At 38.1% G+C, this 20,888-nt stretch overlaps 1 protein-coding gene and 1 pseudogene across 4 annotated transcripts in view; one reads left to right on the plus strand and one right to left on the minus strand.

The window, feature by feature from the left end:
* The first annotated feature begins 702 nt into the window (after positions 1 to 702).
* Positions 703 to 9,422, plus strand: LOC131830167 (T-cell receptor gamma chain C region C10.5-like; annotated as a pseudogene).
* Positions 9,423 to 13,231: 3,809 nt separating this feature from the next.
* STARD3NL (STARD3 N-terminal like) overlaps positions 13,232 to 20,888 on the minus strand; it is a 60,156-nt gene continuing 52,499 nt past the window's right edge. For all 4 annotated transcript variants that reach the window (XM_059170756.1, XM_059170757.1, XM_059170759.1 and 1 more), the window contains 2 exons: positions 14,874 to 14,949; positions 13,232 to 13,723 (listed from right to left, as the gene is read on the minus strand). Coding sequence is in view for 1 of the 4 variants with exons in the window: in XM_059170758.1 (XP_059026741.1) it covers positions 14,891 to 14,949 (59 nt within the window). In the remaining 3 variants the exon portion in view is untranslated. The remainder of the gene's footprint in view (positions 13,724 to 14,873; positions 14,950 to 20,888) is intronic.

A 20,888-nucleotide genomic window follows, 5' to 3' on the forward strand; every position in this document is an offset into this window, starting at 1 on the left:
ATAGCTTCCAAGAGGCTTTTTCCTTCAACATATCAGAGAACTGGGTTTTGTTTTCAAAAATTTTGGTTTAAATAGGAATCTATTATTTAATGGAAGATAGAGTTCTACAAATTTATTCCTTCATTCCAGGAATAGTATGTCATTACACAAATTCTATTTCTCATTTTGCATTATGTGGTAAAAAAAAAAAAAAATTGCCAAGTCATAAAAGTAGCTGGTCACAAAATGAAGAACATTGTTAACAATTCTCAAATAGATATCTGTTGATATAATTACATTTTGGATTACTAAAGAGTTTCCTCCTTTAGAAATACAATCCCAAACTGCTAATGGAGCAGTTTTTTGTGTGTGTGAGAACAGAGGGGCTTCTCCTTTGATGCTTCTCTAAGCAGTTTCGCACAATTGAATACCTGGAAATCAAAACCTCTTAACTGATTGAATACTTTTCCTGGTAATTTAGATAAGTGGTTGGTTGACCAGTTACTCCCTCTCTCTCTCTGTTTTTTTTTTTTTTCTTTTGCTCTTTTTATTTGTTTTCTGTTGTTTCTGTGATTACTGCCTCCTTGCAAAACAGATATTGTTGTCAGTTAATTTGAGGAAAACTTATAAGATATCAGATGCCATGAAGCTTATATTCAAAGACTTTCAGGGGAATGCAGAAAATCAAATTTCCAGTACAAGGTTTCTACCTGCTGATCCTGCCATGAAGCTCCGGAGAAGGCTGGTGTTTTTTATAGAACCTCTAACCGATGTGATAACTCAGGCTGGATCAAGATGTTTGCACAAGGGACTAAGCTCATAGTAACTCCCCCAGGTAAGTAACTTTGTTCTGTTTTGACCCTGTAAATGGTAAACTGAGAGATGTTTTTTAGAAAAAACAATGTAAGATCACCTCAGCATCTGGGCAGCAATTTTGCAGCTACTGGTTACTATATATGGAAATAAAACTACTTTGCAAATGGTTTATTTACTTCCCTGTGTATGAGCAGATTAAAATTCTACTTTTAGAATATACATACACACCCAAAAATAGATTCAGGCTTGAAATTAAAATTATTTTTAAGACTGTGCCTACAAACCATTGGTGTGACTTATTGGTTCAAAATGCTTTTCTTCTTTTTTAAAGATTTTATTTATTTATTTGACAAATAGAGAAAGAATGAGCACACAAGCAGGGGGAGCTGCAGACAGAGAGAGAGAAAAGAAGCAGGTTCTCCAATGAGCAGGGAGCATGATGCAAGGCTATATTCCCGGCCACTGGGATCCAAAATGGTTTTCTTCTAATTGGTCACTTAAATGAGAAATGCTTTGATTAAGTACCTCTGGTGTCAATAGTGTTCCTTTCTTAATGAATAGTGTTCCTTTCTTTAATAACCTGCAAAATGTATGTGATCACTTTTGATCTCATTTTTAACAGCAGTGGAAAAAAAAAAAAAACTCTTATGGTAAATGACAATAGAACATCAATTATTCTGAATTGAAAACCAATACCCTGGAATTTATTAGGGGGTAATTTCGAGTTCAGAGAGGCAGTCTTTCAGGAATAAATATGTTACAGGACTCTGTAACAACTCATCTCGTCTCTAATTAGTGGGGATTGCATTCTGGAAAGAGCTTACTTTACAATCAAACAAAACACTCACCCCTCAATATGTAGAAAGAAAAAAAAATCTGTAAAAACATTGAACATTCATTTATTAAATACTTTTTGATCCTCTTTTAAAACAAAATAAATACTAGCTGTAAGTTATGTCTAGTAAAAGAAGTTATATTGCACAAGAAAACCCTTTAAAGGAAGAGATAGCTAAGGGTCAAGAAAATGGTGAGGAAAAGTGAAATCATACTCCCCAACTCATGTGAGTGAGCTAGAACAGACAGACCCAAGCTGTCCAGGCAGGGAGGGGTCAGTTCTTCCATTCTCAACTGCATTCATATCTAATGTGATTTTGCTTGAGCTTTATCTTTGTTTAATGTTAACAAGGTCCATTTTTATAAATTTATGTAAATACTGAAAAAAACTGTGGGCACAATTTTAAAAGAGGCACAGAAAGATTGCTGTAAAAGTTTTTCAGGTGAGATTAGTATGGCTGGAGCAGAATCAAAGTGTTTGGTCCTGGCACAAAGTTAGGGTTACAGGTAAATTTCTTTACATTCTTCAGTATAAGGTAGGGAGGGGAGGCTGGCAATGCAGGGGCCACATACTGGGTGCTGGTGATGGCTCAGAATGCACTGGGTGTGGTGCAAGAAATACTATAGTGCTGAGAAGAAATGAAAAACAAACAAACAAACAAATTATAAGATAAATAAAACATAAAATTAAAAATTAAAAAATTAATAAAAAAGAATTCTAGGCTTTGGTCCCAGTTTGGTCACAAATAGCAGCAGGATCCTTGGGGAGGCAGGAAATTCCATCCCAGTCCTTGGGGGTAATTGCTGCTTGACCTAGCATGGAGGATATTAGCAAGGAGCTAACTAGCTGCAACAACTGAGGGTTTCTAAGATCTTAGGGCAATTTGATATTTCTGTGTTGAAACTTTGTAAAGAGGCTTATACATTTATTTGATCATTTATTTGATTATTTGATTTCAAAAATAACCAATGGAAAAGAACAAAAAATTGCTAAACTTTCATTGTCAGAGGATGACTAATATAAAGTATCAAAATACTTAACTGTGTAAACATATTAAAAAATGTATAAGCTAAGTTTTTTCCCCCTAAATTCAATCTACTAAATTTGTTCATTCTTCGCTAGCCTTAGAGATGAAATTTTGCCTGAATGAGGAAGAACATCTCACAGGGAAGTTTCTAGCATACTGGGTCTGCACAAATAAAAGTTTTCAAGAATTTTCACAAAGGCAGTAAAACATTGAAAAAAATGAGAGAAAGTATACATTTTGCTTTTCTTAGTGGTTGTGATGATAGGTACATATGAATTCCTAAACTGAAAAACAAGGTTCTGGTCTTTTTTTTTTTCCCAACTGACTGCATAATCAATGTGTATTCTAGCAATCGAATGCTAGAATCAGGAGTTTTGCTACAAAGGTAGAAATTCTCATGAATTTTTTTGGAAAAAAAAAAAAAAACAATATTAAGAATCTCTCCCAAAAGAACTTTTTCCTTCTCTTCTTAAATGAGAAATCCAACTCCTCTCTCCTTAAGAAATTGAATTATTAAACTAACTTCAAACTAGCTCAAAGAGAATGTCAGAAAAATACTTGAATTTCATTTGGAAATCAATTTTAAAATGTTTCTAACATTTGTAATTTCAATCATTAATTTAATAGTAAATGTATAATCAAGTAACATACCAACATTCAAGTGACACATCCTTTAAAACTATGATGTTTTGTTAAATATTTTGACATTATTTCAAAAAAGTCTGGAATCATAACTTTTATACTACTAGTTATATATCTATTTTATTCAGCAGGTGGAATTACAGAATATTATGGCATTCTAAAAATGTTTAGCAGTGTTCTAGAGCAGATTCAACTTTGAGGGGAGATGCTGAGAGTCCAAATTCTTCACAGTGTGTCTTCTTTTTAGGGTGTCTTCTTAGTTATACCTAAAGTACAAATGAAATTCCAATGTAAAATGTGTTTTCAATGAACATTTTCCAAAACAAAACAAAATTCTGAAAAGTGTGTTACTTGATAAAGTTAATATAAAAGCATTCCTGAAAATAAGCTTTCCAATAGCAGTTTTGAAATACTGCCCCTTTGCTTCTAAATTCAAGGCATTATAAATAATTGGGAAGTACAGTTTTAAACATTGTCTTACTTAAAACCCTGGAGTCATTCAGATGTGAGATTGAGATATTTTATAAAATCAGGAATTAAGAAGGAGACCTCCACTACTTCAGAGTGGGCATGGGATCCATATTTGAAGAGTTAAATGTCAACTTGATAGATGGCCAAATACATGTTAGTAGAACCCATTCAGAAAGTGAGCGTGTACTGTTTCAAAAATCTCACATTTTAATCCAGACTCTAAGGCTTACTAGCTGTGACTTTGGGCAAGTTATATGATTTATTGAATCTGTTTTCCCACTGAAAATAAGAACAATCAATATCTCATAACCCACTGTGGATGAAAGACCATGATAAGCACTAATTCTAGAGCAAATCCCCCCCTCACTTCACTCTGTACTAGGAGTTCCAAACCACACGATGTTTGTATTTCTCTAATGTGTTTTCTAATGTCTTTAGTTGCTATTGTCTTTAATTGTCTTTAATGTTTTTAATTGCTATTCTATTTTCCCCTACAGACAAAAGCCTTGATGCAGACAAATTCCCCAAGCCCATAATTTTTTCCCCTTCACTTGCTGAATAAAATTCCACATGTCTGGTACATATATTTGTCTTCTTGAGAATTTTTTCCCCAAAGTTATCAAGATACATTGGAAAGAAAAGGATGGCAAAAGAATTCTGAAATCCCAGCAGGGAGACACCATGAAGACTAAGGACACATACATGAAATTCAGCTGGCTGACTGTGGCTAGAGAGTCATTGGCTAAAGAACAAAAATGTATCATCACACACGAGAGTAATAAAAGAGGGATTGATGAAGAGATTGTTTTTCGTTCAATGAAAAGAGGTATGTGCATATATGGAGATATAACCTCCCATTACCTATTTTTTTCCAAAGGAAATACCACACCTTTTCTGTTAAATATTAATGAAAAGAAACAAAGAAACATTCAGAACTATCTCTGAATGTTGTTACCTTTAAAGGCAGTATAAATGTCCTGCTATTTCCCCAGTGAATTGAAATAATATGGGCTTTGAAATATTAAAAAAGAAAAAGGAAAAGAAAAATTCACTTATTCTTTCTTGCTTCAGTTTATCATCCAAAATATGAAGGGCACAACGATTTTTTTAGGGTCATTGTAGAGATTAAATGAAACAATACACATGAAAGTATATAGCAAATTAGCGCACCATATATGTTTAAAAAGAGAGTCCACTTTTGACGATCATACTTAGTCAGGAAATAAAAACAATTATACACCTTTCAATAATGTTCTACTCAGAAGTCAAAGTCCCTCTCACTTCAACCTGGTCTACTCAAGGTATAACCCATCAACGATGAGTTGGTGACAAGATGCTATTCATTTGATAGAACCAGATCCCAACTCAACAAAAAACAAACAAAACAAACAAATAAACAAACAAACAAAAAACAGAATAATTTGGGAGCTGAAGTTTTAGTATGGTCTTGGGTTTTTTAGATTTGAATTTTATATACGCCATAAGGTGAAATTTGGTAATTGAAGATTGAATGAGGCTAATGTGTACATATATTCTTCATTCAACCCAATGAACATATTTCTTACCTTTGGTAAAGCTGCTCAGCAGCATTCTTGCAGTCCTGGTGTGTCCCAGGCCGGGGAGGGATGCAGGATGAACTACTGTCCCAAGGAGGATCACTACAGTAGAGAAAACATGCTTTTCCTAATCAATCTGGGTCACTTGTGATTCAGGCATGGTGTCCCAAATGAACCTCATTGGTGCAGATACTGGATATATTTAGACAGTGTGGGCAGACGGCTGAATGCGCCCTGGCCCTGCGGTGATCCAGTAACCCACTAGACTCAGTGAAGTGCTGGCATTAACATCACAGACCAAGACCCAGAGGGTCCATAAGAAGGTACCAGTTTGTACTTTTCGCTGTGGTTCACAAGCCCTTGGGAAGCAGCAGGGGACAAACACTAACAAGATGTGCAAAGACCATTGCAGTATACCACTCTGAATTGCTGAGGTGATTCTTTATCTTCTTGGATCTTTAGTTTTTCTAACAATCAAATTGGGGTGGAACAATTATCTTCCCTTTTTCCTGGCATATGGTGAAGAAGCAGCACAATAATGTCTGAAAATGCTTGTTTTTGAAGACATAACATGTATATATTTATTCATATATTTATTGTATTTATGTATATTCTTCCCTAAAATAACTGAAGTGAGACTGAAAACAGTCTGAATTCTTTTTATTTCTACAACTAAGAAACAGAGAGGAGGCAAATGAGCTAAGCATAAGTTTAATGTAACCACTGGGCTGAAGTCCTTTAGGTATTGATTTTTATACTGATCAATGTGAAAATATACTATAGTAACATCCCATGGTGATGATTATAACAAAAGGAGAAGTTCTTATGATGTGTTCTTTATGATGTATTTTACTTGGGAATTAAATTATGAAAGGAATGTCTCCCAAGGTCTTCTCATAGCAAAAAAGCTAGTGAGGCCATCTTGTTAATGTTTTTCCTCAGCAAATTTCTAATGCTATTTCTTGTTTGTTCTTTTTGTTTTTGATGAAAACTAAAAATATATAGAACATGGAAGCCCAAATTGAAAAAGTGATTTTGAAGAGGTAAAACTATCTGGTCCAAGCTTTCAACCAAGCTTGATTGAGAAAGAAGTATTCTTTCTTGGGTGGGAGATTTTAGTAAAAAGGACATTAGTAAAAAGGACATTAGTTGTGATGAGCACTGGTGATGTATGGAAGTGTATCACTATGTTGTACACCTGAAACTAATATTACACTATATGTTAACCAACTGGAATTTAAATAATAATTTTAAAAGTAATAAAATAAAGTGCAAGAAAGGGCCGATACCAAATTTTCTGCAACTTTAGGAGGTCAAATTCACTCCTTTGTCTTTCCTGAATACCCTCATTTTAGCCACGATGTTTTATGATAATTTGCATTTATTATCCTTGAACTTTTTTTTTTTAAGATTTTATTTATTTATTTGACAGAGAGAGATCACAAGTAGGCAGAGAGGCAGGAAGAGAGAGAGAGGAGGAAGCAGGCTCCCTGCTGAGCAGAGAGCCCGATGCAGGGCTCGATCCCAGGACCCTGGGATCATGACCTGAGCCGAAGGCAGAGGCTTTAACCCACTGAGCCACCCAGGTGCCCTGAGGATGGTAAGTTTTTGTCTATGTTTACCTTTATGTTATGCTGTAGCATTTTTTTCTTCCTGATCAACTTAACTTTTGAACTCCCCTGGCTTCAGGTAGAAACCTCAGAATAGCTGGATCTTGCAAAAGAGACTGAGTGTTATGTGAAGTCATCTTCACACAGCAAATGCTATTTGGGTGTGAGAGGACTATAAGTTAGGGGTACAATGATGTGATCTGAATTCTTTCAACAATGGACTTCATTTCTGGGACCTTTGTTTCTACTGATTAAGGAAACCTGGTATTAAGTTGCTTCTAGTGCTTTTTTAAATCTTAGTTCTTGATGGTGAGTAATAACATGAACACCAAGAGGTTCTCATACAGAAGGTGTTATGCTGCACCAAGAGTGCATTTTGTTTAATTCTCCTAACACTCACTGTGAAGGATTTTATTCCTGTTTTACACATGAGGGCAAGGAACTGAAATTAATTAAGTCCCTTGAATCGTGCCACACAGCGAGATCTGGGGCATCAACCCAGAACTTCTGAATCAACAATACAAACATTTACTCAGTTTTTTATTCTTCTTCTATGATGTAATCATAGAGCAAGAAATCCCAAAGCTAAGGCCCTGAGACAGGTGTACACATGGGGGGAGGGTCAGTGAGTGCGGGGCTTCAAGTGCCACAGACTAGACATTAACAACTGGCTTTTAAATATTAGTTGCATGAATATGGGTACAGTAGTTAACATTTCTGAGCCAACGAGGAATAACATGAGTATCACTTCACTCAGTTACTGAAGATATGATGTCACATATGTGGAATGTCTAGCATAGGGTATTACATTTAGCTGATACATTTTAAGTACTGGTTTCTAGCCCTTTCTCCCTGCATATGTACAAAGAATGTGACTAGGACCATTGACTCTAGCCCTACTGATCTACCCTCCATGAACACAATCAACCATGAACCTACTATGAACACAATCAAATTTCCATTGATTGTACCCTTGATAGGAATCTCATTGATGCACAATATGTAATGGTTGAGATGATTCTAAATCAGCAGTTCAGGGGTGCCTGGGTGGCTCAGTGGGTTAAAGCCTCTCCTTTCTGCTCAGGTCATGATCCCAGGGTCCTGGGATCGAGCCCTGCATCAGGCTCTCTGCTCAGTGGGGAGTCTACTTTCCCCTCTCTCTCTCTGGCTGGCTCCCTGTCTGCTTGTGGTTTATCTGTCAAATAAATAAATAAAATCTTAAAAATAAATAAATAAAAATAAATCAACAATTCATATCTTTATATTTATGCTTAACTCTTTGTTGTCAGGGCTGTTTATTGAATGTGGAGGTTCAGAATTACAGAGTAGGTATATGTGTTCTTGAATATTATGTTGCTGGGATAAAATCTGGCTTTTGGTACTTACTGTTTGACATCAGGCAAATTAGTTCTCTGTTCTCAATTTATTTGTGAAATGGAAATGAAAATAATCTCATAGATATTGAGAACTTAAATAAGATTAGAGCTTTGCACACAAACCTCTAAAATTAAATATCTGCCATTTAGTTAGTGGTTAAAGCATATGTGTTAATATTATTACTTACAGACATGGTAGGAGTAAAGAAATTATAAAAGCTGCCTACCACCAGTGCTTTTTTCAGGTTGACTCATCCATCTAAGACCTAATCTTACTTTTTAATACTTGAGAATGTTCTAAGTGAATTTCCCAGAGGTTGTTGTTTGACTTGATGTACAAGTTGGATTCTGAGTTGTCTTGGTGGCAATGGTGGATAGATATTCACTCTCTGGTTGTTTTGTGGTGGGGGTGTCCTTCAACCTAGATATTCAGAAATATGTGACCCCCCCATTAATAAGACCTGGTCTTTCAAAATAATGTGAAACTAATAAATGACCTCTTTTAGCCACCCTGCAGCTACAGCTCAAGACCACCTCTGCCTGCTACACCTACCTCCTCCTCTACTTCAAGAGCCTGATCTCCTCCACCATCACCACCATCTATCTGTTTGGGAGACCAGCACTCGGTGGCAATGGGAAGAGTTCCTAGCACATGGTGGCACCAAGGATCCACTTTTCTCCATTGGCTGTTGTCGTTAAAAATCTTTCTTTCTTGGTTAGCTTTATTTCAGTTCATGCATGCATTTTCAATTGTGTCATTTCTGCAGAATGGGTTTACAAATCACTGGGCAAACAGCAATTTTCAGTCTGCAGCAAGAACAAATTCTGCCATGACTCCAGGGCGGGGCCAGGGGGCATCTAGAGGGGCATCAGCACGCCTCTCTCCTTAATGTCCACCAGCTCCTCAGCCACCCAGTCCCCGTGCCTGAGTACAGCCAGCATGCAGCTTCTGTCCCCTGGGGCTCTTTAATCAGATAATTGCCAGGAAGCCTTTTATTCTGCACATCCAAAGAATAAAAGAATAAAAGAAGCCTTTTATTCTACACATAAGCTGCAATCTTTGCTACCTGAATTTTGTACTGTTTTACAATAAAAACAATTAAATGTCTACTTTGGCCTCTGTGTACTTTCACTTGGTGCAATCTGAGAGTCCAAGGTGAGGGACAGGATGACAACTGAGCCTTCCAATTCAGCAGTGATTGTAATAATGGTCAATTCCACATTTCTAATTTTTTCTCTGAGGTAGTCCTTATGATGCCTTTTTTGGGGGCACCAGCTGTAAGAGAGCCACAGCCAGTGAAGGTGCCCTGGTATTTCTCCTTCAAAGGTCAGCAGATTCACTCATTTGGTTAAAGACGCTCCAGTGGTGACAGTATAACCTGTCGCATGACTGGCAGGTGTGCTCAGACCTGTCCCAGTATGTCACCGTCACCATGTTCCTGATCTCACAAGAATCCCATGACAGCAGCACTAACACTGGAAAGGTAGGGTGGGGGAGGGGTTAAGTGCTTGGACTCTGAACCCCAAGTGCTTGGATTGAAATTTTTGGTCTACAGCTATTTGAACTCTCTGTGCCATTATTTTCTCATCTGTCAAATAGAGTTGTCAAATGTGTCCTGTCTCCTGGGGTTGTGTGGATGAGAAGAGTTAATTTTGGGGATACATGGGAGTCCTCAGCAGCATTAGCATCTACTGTTGGCAGCTCTCCTTTAGAAATAATAGTTAACACACCCACCCAGCCCCACACATACAAAAGGTATGCACTAAGATTTATGTGTGATACCATAGTACCATTCACAAAGGTCCCAAATTCACTCAAATGCCAGTAAGAAACTAAAAAATAATTAAATGGTATTATATGATGGAGTAGTATGCATCTACAAAAAAATATAGGTTGTCAAAGAAATGTAAAATTAATCAGAAAGTGTTGCTGAAGAACTATGCATGCCAGGACCTTTCTAAAATTCTTTTTTTTTTAAGATTTTATTTATTTATTTGACAGATAGAGATCATAAGTAGGCAGATAGGCAGAGAGAGAGGAGGAAGCAGGCTCCCCACTGAGCAGAGAGCCTGATGTGGGGCTAGATCCCAGGACACTGGGATCATGACCTGAGCCCAAGGCAGAAGCTTTAACCCACTGAGCCACCCAGACACCCCCGCTTCTAAAATTCTTAAGAGTACAACTTCACATGGTTCCAAAATCAAAACACTCTAAAAATGAAACGGGAAATCTTCCTTCAACCACTGTATCAACCTCCCTGGCACTTACAGGTCACACTTTAGTTTCTTGTGCAACGCTCCAATTTTTTATTTATGCAATATGAATGTACATATAAAAAACAAATCCACATGAACTAATTTTCTTCCTTCTAACACAAAGGGAGTATACAACATACAATATTCTGCACTTCTCATTTATGTATCCTTGAGCTCTTTATATGTCAGTATACAGGGACACTTAGCTCCAAAGTATTTTACAGGTGACTCTAAAACTTTCTAAGAGACATTATAAAGTCAGTTCCTTGTGATAGACCAATGGATTATTTCCAGTCTTTTACTGTTATAAAATATGCTGAAATTATAATATTGCCTTATGTCAATATATGCTTTATGTCACTATGGACATGTGGACTGGTCATTTTACTAGGTACTGTCAGCTTACCCAATAGAGATAGCACCATCATGCATTTCTACCACAATGTAGGTGAATGTCAGGACACTGCTGCCGAACATCAGGATTTTGCTAATCTGACACATGAAAAACAGTATTCTATCATGTTTTGAATTTGTCTCTGATGAGGATAATCACCTTTTCATTTTTTGAGTTTTTTATATTTGTGTGTGCAATTTTCATTCAGTCCCTTGACCACAATTTCTATTGAGTAATAATACTAACAAGTATGACACTGATTTATATGTGTGTGTATCTCTTCAAACATAAGTATAAAACAAAATGTTCAATGTATGGTCAGTAGAGGAACAAATAAGTGGATGTTTTTCTTCTTTTCTAATGAATCCTTTTAAAGTAGAAGTTTTTATATATTAGAATAAAACAAGACCTCATTTAAAATTCGAAAGGAGGGGCTCCTGGGTGGCTCAGTGGGTTGAGCCTCTGCCTTCGGCTCGGGTCGTGATCTCAGGGTCCTGGGATCGAGCCCCGCATCGAGCTCTCTGCTTGGTGGAGAGCCTGCTTCCCCCGTCTCTGTCTGCCTACTTGTAACCCTTCTCTCTGTCAAATAAATAAATAAATAAAATCTTAAAATAAATCTTTAAAATCCTAACATCTTTAAAATCTTAAAATAAAATTGGAAAGTTTTTTTTGTTGTTTTTTGGGGGTTTTTTGTTTTGTTTTTACTTAAAATCAGCTTTATTTTCTGTGAAACAGATTCTGTTGGAAACCAAGTAGAGGTTCCCATGTGGAAACAACGTTAAGACCCACAAGATACAAGAAAGTGGAAATTTAATTTTGTTCTATTCATTGATTCTCAAGAATGTGATCAGACTTATTTAGGGCAAATGCCTGGCCTCTACTTAGAGATCTGAACCTGTTTCCACATGTGGAAAGCAGAGAGATACAGAGGGGAAACTAACAAATGACCTACAGCTCTGTGGGCTGATGTCACTGCTGGGCTCCTAGGCAGTGTCTCCTGTGGCTTCCAACTCCCTTCCCCAACTGGCCCTGAGCTGCCGTGGACTAGGAGGTGCAGAGAGCAGGAGGGTGGTGGTGCTGGAAAGCTGGTGAGTGGCAGGAGAGCTCTGCTGTGGCGATGGTGTTCTATTTTCTCAGGCTTGTTTTTATCTACGTGCTCTATCAAATGTGGTTGATTCGTGGAAAATGCTTGAAGTTAAACCGGTCCCTGCTGGTTGGGGCTCTGCAAGCATTGGCTTTGGGTCTTGTAAGATCAAATAAGGACAGTTAAACCACAACCAACTAGCTCACTTCCTAAAGGCCACAGCTAATAGAAAAAAACATATCCATCACACAGGCATGCTCCTGCTGTCAAACATACTCTCAGGCTGTGGGTGAGGGTCCCCTATTTTATACTGAGTTCATTCCAAGTAGCTGCTATGTGAGTTGGGATCGTATGACTAGGACTGTCGAGATGCTGCTCCCTCAGTCCACTCCAATGACACTGTTCTGAAGGAGACAGCAGGCACACTCCTTGTAGTAGCACTGATTCCCGACATTCCTCCAGGGTCTGCGCTTTTCCATGGCAGGTGATTTACTGAGGCTTCCATTTTCAGTCTCATTTTGTCAGTGTAGGCAGGGTGAAACGAGATCCTTGCCATGAAGCTACCAGCACAGGTAGACTGTAGTCAACACAACAGCAGGTGCGTCTTTCCTCACAAGAACACAGACATACAGAGGCCCTGAGTTCAACTATGTCACTGGAAGTCACAGGCTGAGTCATCTCAGTGTGTTCAGTAGAGTCAGGCTGAGCCAGGCTCCACAGAAGATATGCACATCAGGTAAGTGTGTGGGGGTGGGGGGGGGAACCAGACCTGATCTGACCTGCACAAAGATCACTTTCTAGCCAAACCAGCCCCAGTCAGTACTCACAACTGAGTTTTTCTTGAAGAACACAATGAATAAGGAAAGAAAACTAAGAGACACAGTGTCTCCGCATGAAGCATTAAGGGAAATATTCATGCTGGAAAGAAAGATTTCACAATATAATTTAGTTTATTTTAATTCAAATTAGTCACACAAGGAGAATGATGGCAATGATTTCAGACTGTGGATTCAAAATAAGAGTCTCACACTATTTTGATAAGAAAGATGCTATTGCATAATGAAAATAATACAAAAATGTCTGGTTACCCTATATATGTACTCACATTCCGTCCTGGCCCCCTCTGGTAATTCCAATACTGCAAGCCAAATACATAATGAAAAACAAGAAAAATAAAATGAACCATTTTGATATGTTGGTATTTATTACTTTTTAAAATTGTACAAAGAGCGCATCAGCGTGAGTTAAAAAAACACAAGGGAAATGTTGGATGTTAAAAAAGAAATACAAAAGAAATCTGAGACATGAAACAAAAAATTTCAAACTGCGGATCAAATAAAAAGATATTTTGCTTACTAAAAAAAGTGTTATTCCAATATATTCAGAAGTCTTTTGATCAGGAATATAGCACAAGACTTTGCTCCCACTATTCATGAACAGATCAGACTCAGTCTCACTGAACACGGGATGGATCATCACATTATCTTACCAGCCACAAGCAGGTCCTAAATGTATGTGATCTGGTACAATGTCTATGAGGTATTACAATAAATAAATTCTTTATTAACTGTTCATTAAAGTCAGCAGTGGATGTCACCTTCAACTTTCAATAGCAAGACCCCAGCTCTGGTCCTTTTTTTTTTTTCCTCCAGTGACTTTCAGTGATGAATTTTCACACTTGGAATAAAAGAGAAGAACGTAAAAATATTTGAGCTGCAGTGTTACAAAGTAAAGCGCTACGCTTTGCCTTATGTTTTTATGAGAAAGTCTGTGTGCTGAAGACAAGCTGTTACAGACACAAAAAGACTTGGGTGTGGCCACACAAGAATTTATCATAAGGCATATTAAAGCTTTACTATTCACAGGGCCCCATCTCAGCTGCGTCTCAACCACAGATGCAGAAAGCATGTCTCGAGCATATGGGGGTGCCGGGGGTAGAGAAACAGGGTCCACCCACTGGCCCAGGCTGCTCTGCAGCCGGTCCCCACCTGTCCCTGCTGCTCGCCAGCTCCAAGCCAGCCACTGCTCTCTTCTGTCCTCACATAATTAGGCAGCGCTGCTGCTACTACAGTTCACTTTGTGTTTATTTGCTGGCATTTTTGAGGTGGAAGTGATTCCCTTTGATGATCTGAACAACAGGCCCCACCTTGAGGCCCATCACCTCCTACTCTGATTGGACCACATGCTTTCATCTCAGAAGCTCCACAACATGTGGGGGACATTGGGATGCAGGGCCCCGGCGGACTCTGGTACCAGATTGGGTACCAGGTGAGTCCCAGCTCTGCCCCTTGCCTGCTGTGCTGCCTGGGGTGGTCACTCACCATTCCAGGCCCAGGGGCTCAGATGTAGACAGACACTCGGTCCCCACATCCCATACCACTGCTACCCTCACTCAGCTATTAGGGCCTGTAACTGAACAGCATCTGACATGGAGACATGCTGGCTAAGTAAACAATAATGAACTCATCCTTATTCTATAGAAATGGAGATGGTAACTAGACTTACGATGGCAATCACACTGTAGTGATTTGTACCATATACAAATACCAAATTCAAATGTTATACACCTGAAATTTACATGTTACATGCCAATTTTACCTCAGAAAAAAAAAAAACAAAACTTGAACTCTGAGGTATTTTTCATACTTTACAAATTCACATCTATGCAAAAGAATGTTAAATTTTACATGAATAAAATATAATTATAAATCCATGTGACTAGGATAAATCTGACTATATATTTGTACTCATATTATTGAATTTGACCTTGACAGTACCCAAAGAAATGATCCAGTTTTTTGTTACACTTTTACTTTCAAACACTTACTTTAACAAAAGTAATACTCATAGCTCCAAAAGTGGTTTTTCACTGTCCTGTTTTTCTTCAGCTTCTTCTTCAGATCCTAAAAGGTAGGGAAAAGGGAAGGAGAGAAAAAAATGGTGAATCTTATATCGTTCATACATTCAAGCCCACCATTTCACTCTGGAATCATTTGTTTAGGAAGTATGTCTAATGAAATGATATTTGTTTTTCATTAAGTAGATTTTGACAAAAATGAGGGGGAAAAAATCTAGATGCCTGAGGCTAGAAGAAAGTTTAAAAATTATTTTATTTCCACAAAATATTTCATATCCACTTGCATTTATGTAGTTCATTACAGCATGGAAAATGCACATTTTATAAAGTACAAGCAAATATATAATGAAAAGAACTATATCCAATAGGATCGTAATTACAAAAATAAAAACCCAAGTACATATGTGCCAATCAGAAAGCCTACAAGAAAATAACCAGAGGACAGAATCATTTCCGGATAATCCAAAACGTGTACAACAAACCAACTTTGTAATTTTTAAATTATGTATTTTTTTAAAAAGGGTCTAAATAAATACCTTTATTTATATCCTTTATACCCATAATAATAAATTATGTGGAATTACAAACACAAAACCAGCAGGAGACAAACTGCTGTCTACACTGCTGTGGCACAGAGTGAAGGACAGGTTCTGTGATTGCTGTTCTGTGCACATTTTTATAAAAGCATGTGATACTCTCACAGTCAGGGAAGGAACACAAAAAGAGATCTGTGGAAAGACAAGGTAGCGGGTGAGGGATAGAGCCGACTCACAAAGGAACAGCCTGCCTCACTGTTGCTTTCCTCTGGTCAGATACCACACCTCCAACAGCACATTTCTGTTCTGAGAATGTTTGCCTCACTAGAGCCAAGAACTAATTTGGTCCAAGAGAACAGTTATAGCAGAGAATCTTAAGATTGTACCCCATGTCTTAACCTCATAAATGGCACACGGCTCAGGTTAAGCTTGTGGTAACATACACACATGAAGGTATAGGGGTTGGAAGGCTTCACTTTTCATCCTATTAAATTGCTGTAAGTCATAGTCACCCTGAGGCAGACTAAATGCCTTCTCACTTTGAAATGAGTCTAAGGCAGATCGTCATACCATGTCTTCCTGCTTCTGGACTTAACTGTCCACCTGTCAGACAAATGGCACTTGAGCCACAAGAGCTGACATGTCTTGTAATTATTTGGGAGTCCTAAATAAAACCAAACTTTTAATTAAAACATAGGAATATATATGTTTTACATAATTTAAAAATAAATGCTAGCAAGGCCATCTTGTTATGGTCAAGTGAAGTTAACAAATCTCCTTGAAAAGCAACTATAAAACTGGACTAGATGAACAAAATTAACCATTTCAGCAGTTGGGCAATGTCCAAAATACACAACAATCAGAAGTGATTTTGCTTGAAAAACTGCAGATCAGAAACAACAGTAGTGCTCTTGCCTGGAGCTGAGCCCATTCCTCACCACCTCCCAATACCCAGCTCCACGGGCATGAAAATTTTTCTATGACAGGATGGCCCATGAGGACTAGCAGTACAATTACACAGTATAAGGAGCTGGGTTAATTTGGGATGGGGAAGCACACAAAGGTGAGCTGACAAGCTGTGTGGTGTGCAAGCAGGAAGGCCAGGGGCTCTGTTGGTCTGCGGTTGGGGTCATGACTGCAGCAAGCATGTGCTCGGCTGAAACTGTGTGCATGCTTAGGGAGATTCAAAAGAGCCCACACCAGCCACACACTTCCTGCTTGACCCTGAGGCTTTGGATATATTGCAGAGGAGATGTGAAAAGACTCGGCAAATAGTACAAGTAGAGGAAAACTTGAAATTCCCTAAAATCTGAATATGCTACTCAATATAAACACATAACTATCTATCAGAGGATGGAGGTCTTTATTTAAATTTCCAGTATGACTAATGTATACTGCTATATTTGTTTCAGACGTACAATATAGTGATTCACCAATCCCAAACATTACTCAGTGTTTATCCCAATAAATATACTCTTAATCCTGTTCACCTATTTCACCTATCTGCCTACCTACCTCCCACTCTGGTAGAAAGTTTGTTTTCTATATTTAAAAGTCTGTTTTTTTGTCTTTTTTTCTTTCTTATGTTCTACAAATGAGTGAAACCATATGGTATTTGTCTTTCTCTAACTGATTTATTTCACGTAACAGAGGCTGGAATTCTTATCAAGGTGCCTGAGCACAACCTCCACCCAGTCACTGGCTATGACTAAACCACGTAGACACAAAGGTGGTCCCTGGGGAGCCAGGCTTAAAAATAACAGAGTAGAGCCACTGAGAGACACAATTTCACAGATTTAGCCTAAGCAATTTTTTAAGCAAAAGAAGAACAATAAAAGCAACCTTTTGGGGAAAGAAGTCAGACTCTAGAGTTGCTAGAATGTTTTTTCCACAAAATATTTTTCAATTAAAAAAAAATAAAAAGAAAGGCAAATAATCAATAATTGGGTGGCAGAAACCCTGATAATTCAATAGAAACTGTCTCTGGGTGTGTCCAGGTTTTTTATTTAGCAGACAAAGACTTCAAAGCGGCTATTATAAATATGTTCAAGAAAATATGGAAAGCCATGTTTAAAGAAGTAAAGTATGACAATAATAAATGAACACACAGATATTCTACAGGATGCAATAAATTATAAAAAAGAAAAGATTCTTTAGAAGTAAAATGTAGAATAGAAAAATATAATAATTTAAGTATTCTCTAGAGGAGTTTAAGAAAATATTCAAATTGGCAGAAGAAATAATCTGTGAACCTGAAGATAGCACTGTATGTTATCCAAGCTGAGTAACAGAGGAAAAGACTGAAGAAAAAATGAACAGAGCTCAGAGGCCAATGAGATAGCATTAATGGAATGGGACTCCCAGATAGAGCAGAAGAAAAAAAGAACAGGAAAAATATTTGAAGAAACAATGGCCCAAACTTCCTTATGGCTAACACGTCCAATATTGTTGAGAAATATTAATCTATAAGTCTAATAAAGGAAAGGAATACCAATTAATATATATACAAATATATTCACCTAATAGGCAACCTTCTGAAAGCCAAGAGTACATGAAAATAAACACATAATACATCAAATCTCCTAAGAGGTTGCTAAATGTCTAAAAGAAAATTAATAGCTTTAAATACCTACATTAGAAAAGAAGAAAAATGTAAACTCCAACATGGAAAAGAAGAGCAAGCTAAACCCTCCCAAACACAATAAGGGAAATAAAAACTGGAACGGAAATAACTGAGGTAGAATGCAGAAAAACAAGAGAGAAATACCAATGTAAACCAGATGGTGTTTTGAAAATACTTGAAAATATCAGTATTTAAGCTAGAGTTAAGCTAGAGTTACAAAGAGGGAAGGAGAGAAGACAAATTACCAAAACTAGGAAACAAGAACATCACTACCAATTCTGCAGAAATTAAAATATTAGGAATATTAATTATTAATTAAATATTAAATATTAGTAATGATTAATTAGGAATAATTAAATAATTAGGAATTAAAATATTAGGGATAATTTATGTCCACTAAGTAATTTAGAAAAAATTGTGAATTCCTATAAATTCACAAATTATCAAAGACTTCGGAAGAAATAAAAAATCTGAATACATCGGAGGAGGAGTCAAGATGGCGGAGAAGTAGCAAGCTGAGACTGCTTCAGCTAGCCGGAGATCAGCTAGATAGCTTATCTAAAGATTGCAAACACCTGAAAATCCATCGGCAGATCGAAGAGAAGAAGAACAGCAATTCTGGAAACAGAAAAACAACCACTTTCTGAAAGGTAGGACCGGCGGAGAAGTGAATCCAAAGCGACGGGAAAATAGACCCCGGGGGGAGGGGCTGGCTCCCGGCAAGCAGCGGAGCAACCGTGCACAAAATCAGGACTTTTAAAAGTCTGTTCCGCTGAGGGACATCGCCCCAGAGGCTAAACCGGGGCGAAGCCCACGCGGGGTCAGCGTGGCCTCAGGTCCCGCAGGGTCACAGAAGGATCGGGGGTGTCTGAGTGTCGCAGAGCTTGCGGGTATTGGAACGGGAAAGCCAGCTACAGAGACAGAGCCGACAGTAAGCTCGCAGCTCCGTGTTACCTTGAACCGGTCGCAGGCTCGGTGAGCTCGGAGCGCGGCCGGAGGTCAGGCAGACGGGAGTAACTGGGCGCTGTTCTCTGAGGGCGCACTGAGGAGTGGGGCCCTGGGCTCTCGGCTCCTCCGGGCCGGAGACCAGGAGGCCGCCATTTGTATTCCCGTCCTCCGGAACTCTACGGAAAGCGCTCAGGTAACAAAAGCTCCTGAAAGCAAACCCGAGCGGATTACTCACCCCGGCCCCGGGTAAGGGCGGTGTAATTCCGCCTGGGGCAAAGACACTTGAGAATCACTACACCAGGCCCCTCCCCCAGAAGATCAACAAGAAATCCAGCCGAGACCAAGTTCACCTACCAAGGAGTGCGGTCTCAATACCAAGGAGAGCAGCAGAATTCCAGAGGAGGAGAAAGCCAAACAGGAACTCATGGCTTTTTTCCTGTGATTTTTTTTAGTCTTGCAGTTAATTTAATTTTTTCTTTTTCATTTTTTTTTTTTTCTCGTCTTCGGGTAAAAATTTTTTTTTAACTGTTACCTTTTTCTTTTTTAACGATTTTTTACTAGTTTATCTAATATATATATTTTTTCTTTTTTACATTTTTTTTAGGTGTTTTCTTTTTTTAAAAATTCTTTTCTTTTCTTTTTTTTTCTTTTCTTTTTGTTTTTTTTTTTTCTTTCTTCCTTTTTGAACCTCTTTTTATCCCCTTTCTCCCCACTCACGATTTTGGATCTCTTCTAATTTGGTTAAAGCATATTTTCCTGGGATTGTTGCCACCCTTTTAGTATTTTACTTGCCCCTTCATTTACACTTATCTGGACAAAATGACAAGACATAAAAATTCAACACAAAAAAAAGAACAAGAGGCAGTACCGAAGGCTAGGGACCTAATCAATACAGACATCGGTAATATGTCAGATCTAGAGTTCAGAATGACAATTCTCAAGGTTCTAGCTGGGCTCGAAAAAGGCATGGAAGATATTAGAGAAACCCTCTCGAGAGATATAAAAGCCCTTTCTGGAGAAATAAAAGAACTAAAATCTAACCAAGGTGAAATCAAAAAAGCTATTAATGAGGTGCAATCAAAAATGGAGGCTCTCACTGCTAGGATAAATGAGGCAGAAGAAAGAATTAGTGATATAGAAGACCAAATGACAGAGAATAAAGAAGCTGAGCAAAAGAGGGACAAACAGCTACTGGACCACGAGGGGAGAATTCGAGAGATAAATGACACCATAAGACGAAACAACATTAGAATAATTGGGATTCCAGAAGAAGAAGAAAATGAGAGGGGAGCAGAAGGTATACTGGAGAGAATTATTGGGGAGAATTTCCCCAATATGGCAAAGGGAACGAGCATCAAAATTCAGGAGGTTCAGAGAACGCCCCTCAAAATCAATAAGAATAGGTCCACACCCCGTCACCTAATAGTAAAATTTACAAGTCTCAATGACAAAGAGAAAATCCTGAAAGCAGCCCGGGAAAAGAAGTCTGTAACATACAATGGTAAAAATATTAGATTGGCAGCTGACTTATCCACAGAGACCTGGCAGGCCAGAAAGAGCTGGCATGATATTTTCAGAGCACTAAACGAGAAAAACATGCAGCCAAGAATACTATATCCAGCTAGGCTATCATTGAAAATAGAAGGAGAGATTAAAAGCTTCCAGGACAAACAACAACTGAAAGAATTTGCAAATACCAAACCAGCTCTACAGGAAATATTGAAAGGGGTCCTCTAAGCAAAGAGAGAGCCTACAAGTGGTAGATCAGAAAGGAACAGAGACCTATACAGTAACAGTCACCTTACAGGCAATACAGTGGCACTAAATTCATATCTCTCAATAGTTACCCTGAATGTGAATGGGCTAAATGCCCCTGTC

The sequence above is a fragment of the Mustela lutreola genome, chromosome 4, assembly GCF_030435805.1.
Source record: "Mustela lutreola isolate mMusLut2 chromosome 4, mMusLut2.pri, whole genome shotgun sequence".
Taxonomy (NCBI): Eukaryota; Metazoa; Chordata; class Mammalia; order Carnivora; family Mustelidae; genus Mustela; species Mustela lutreola.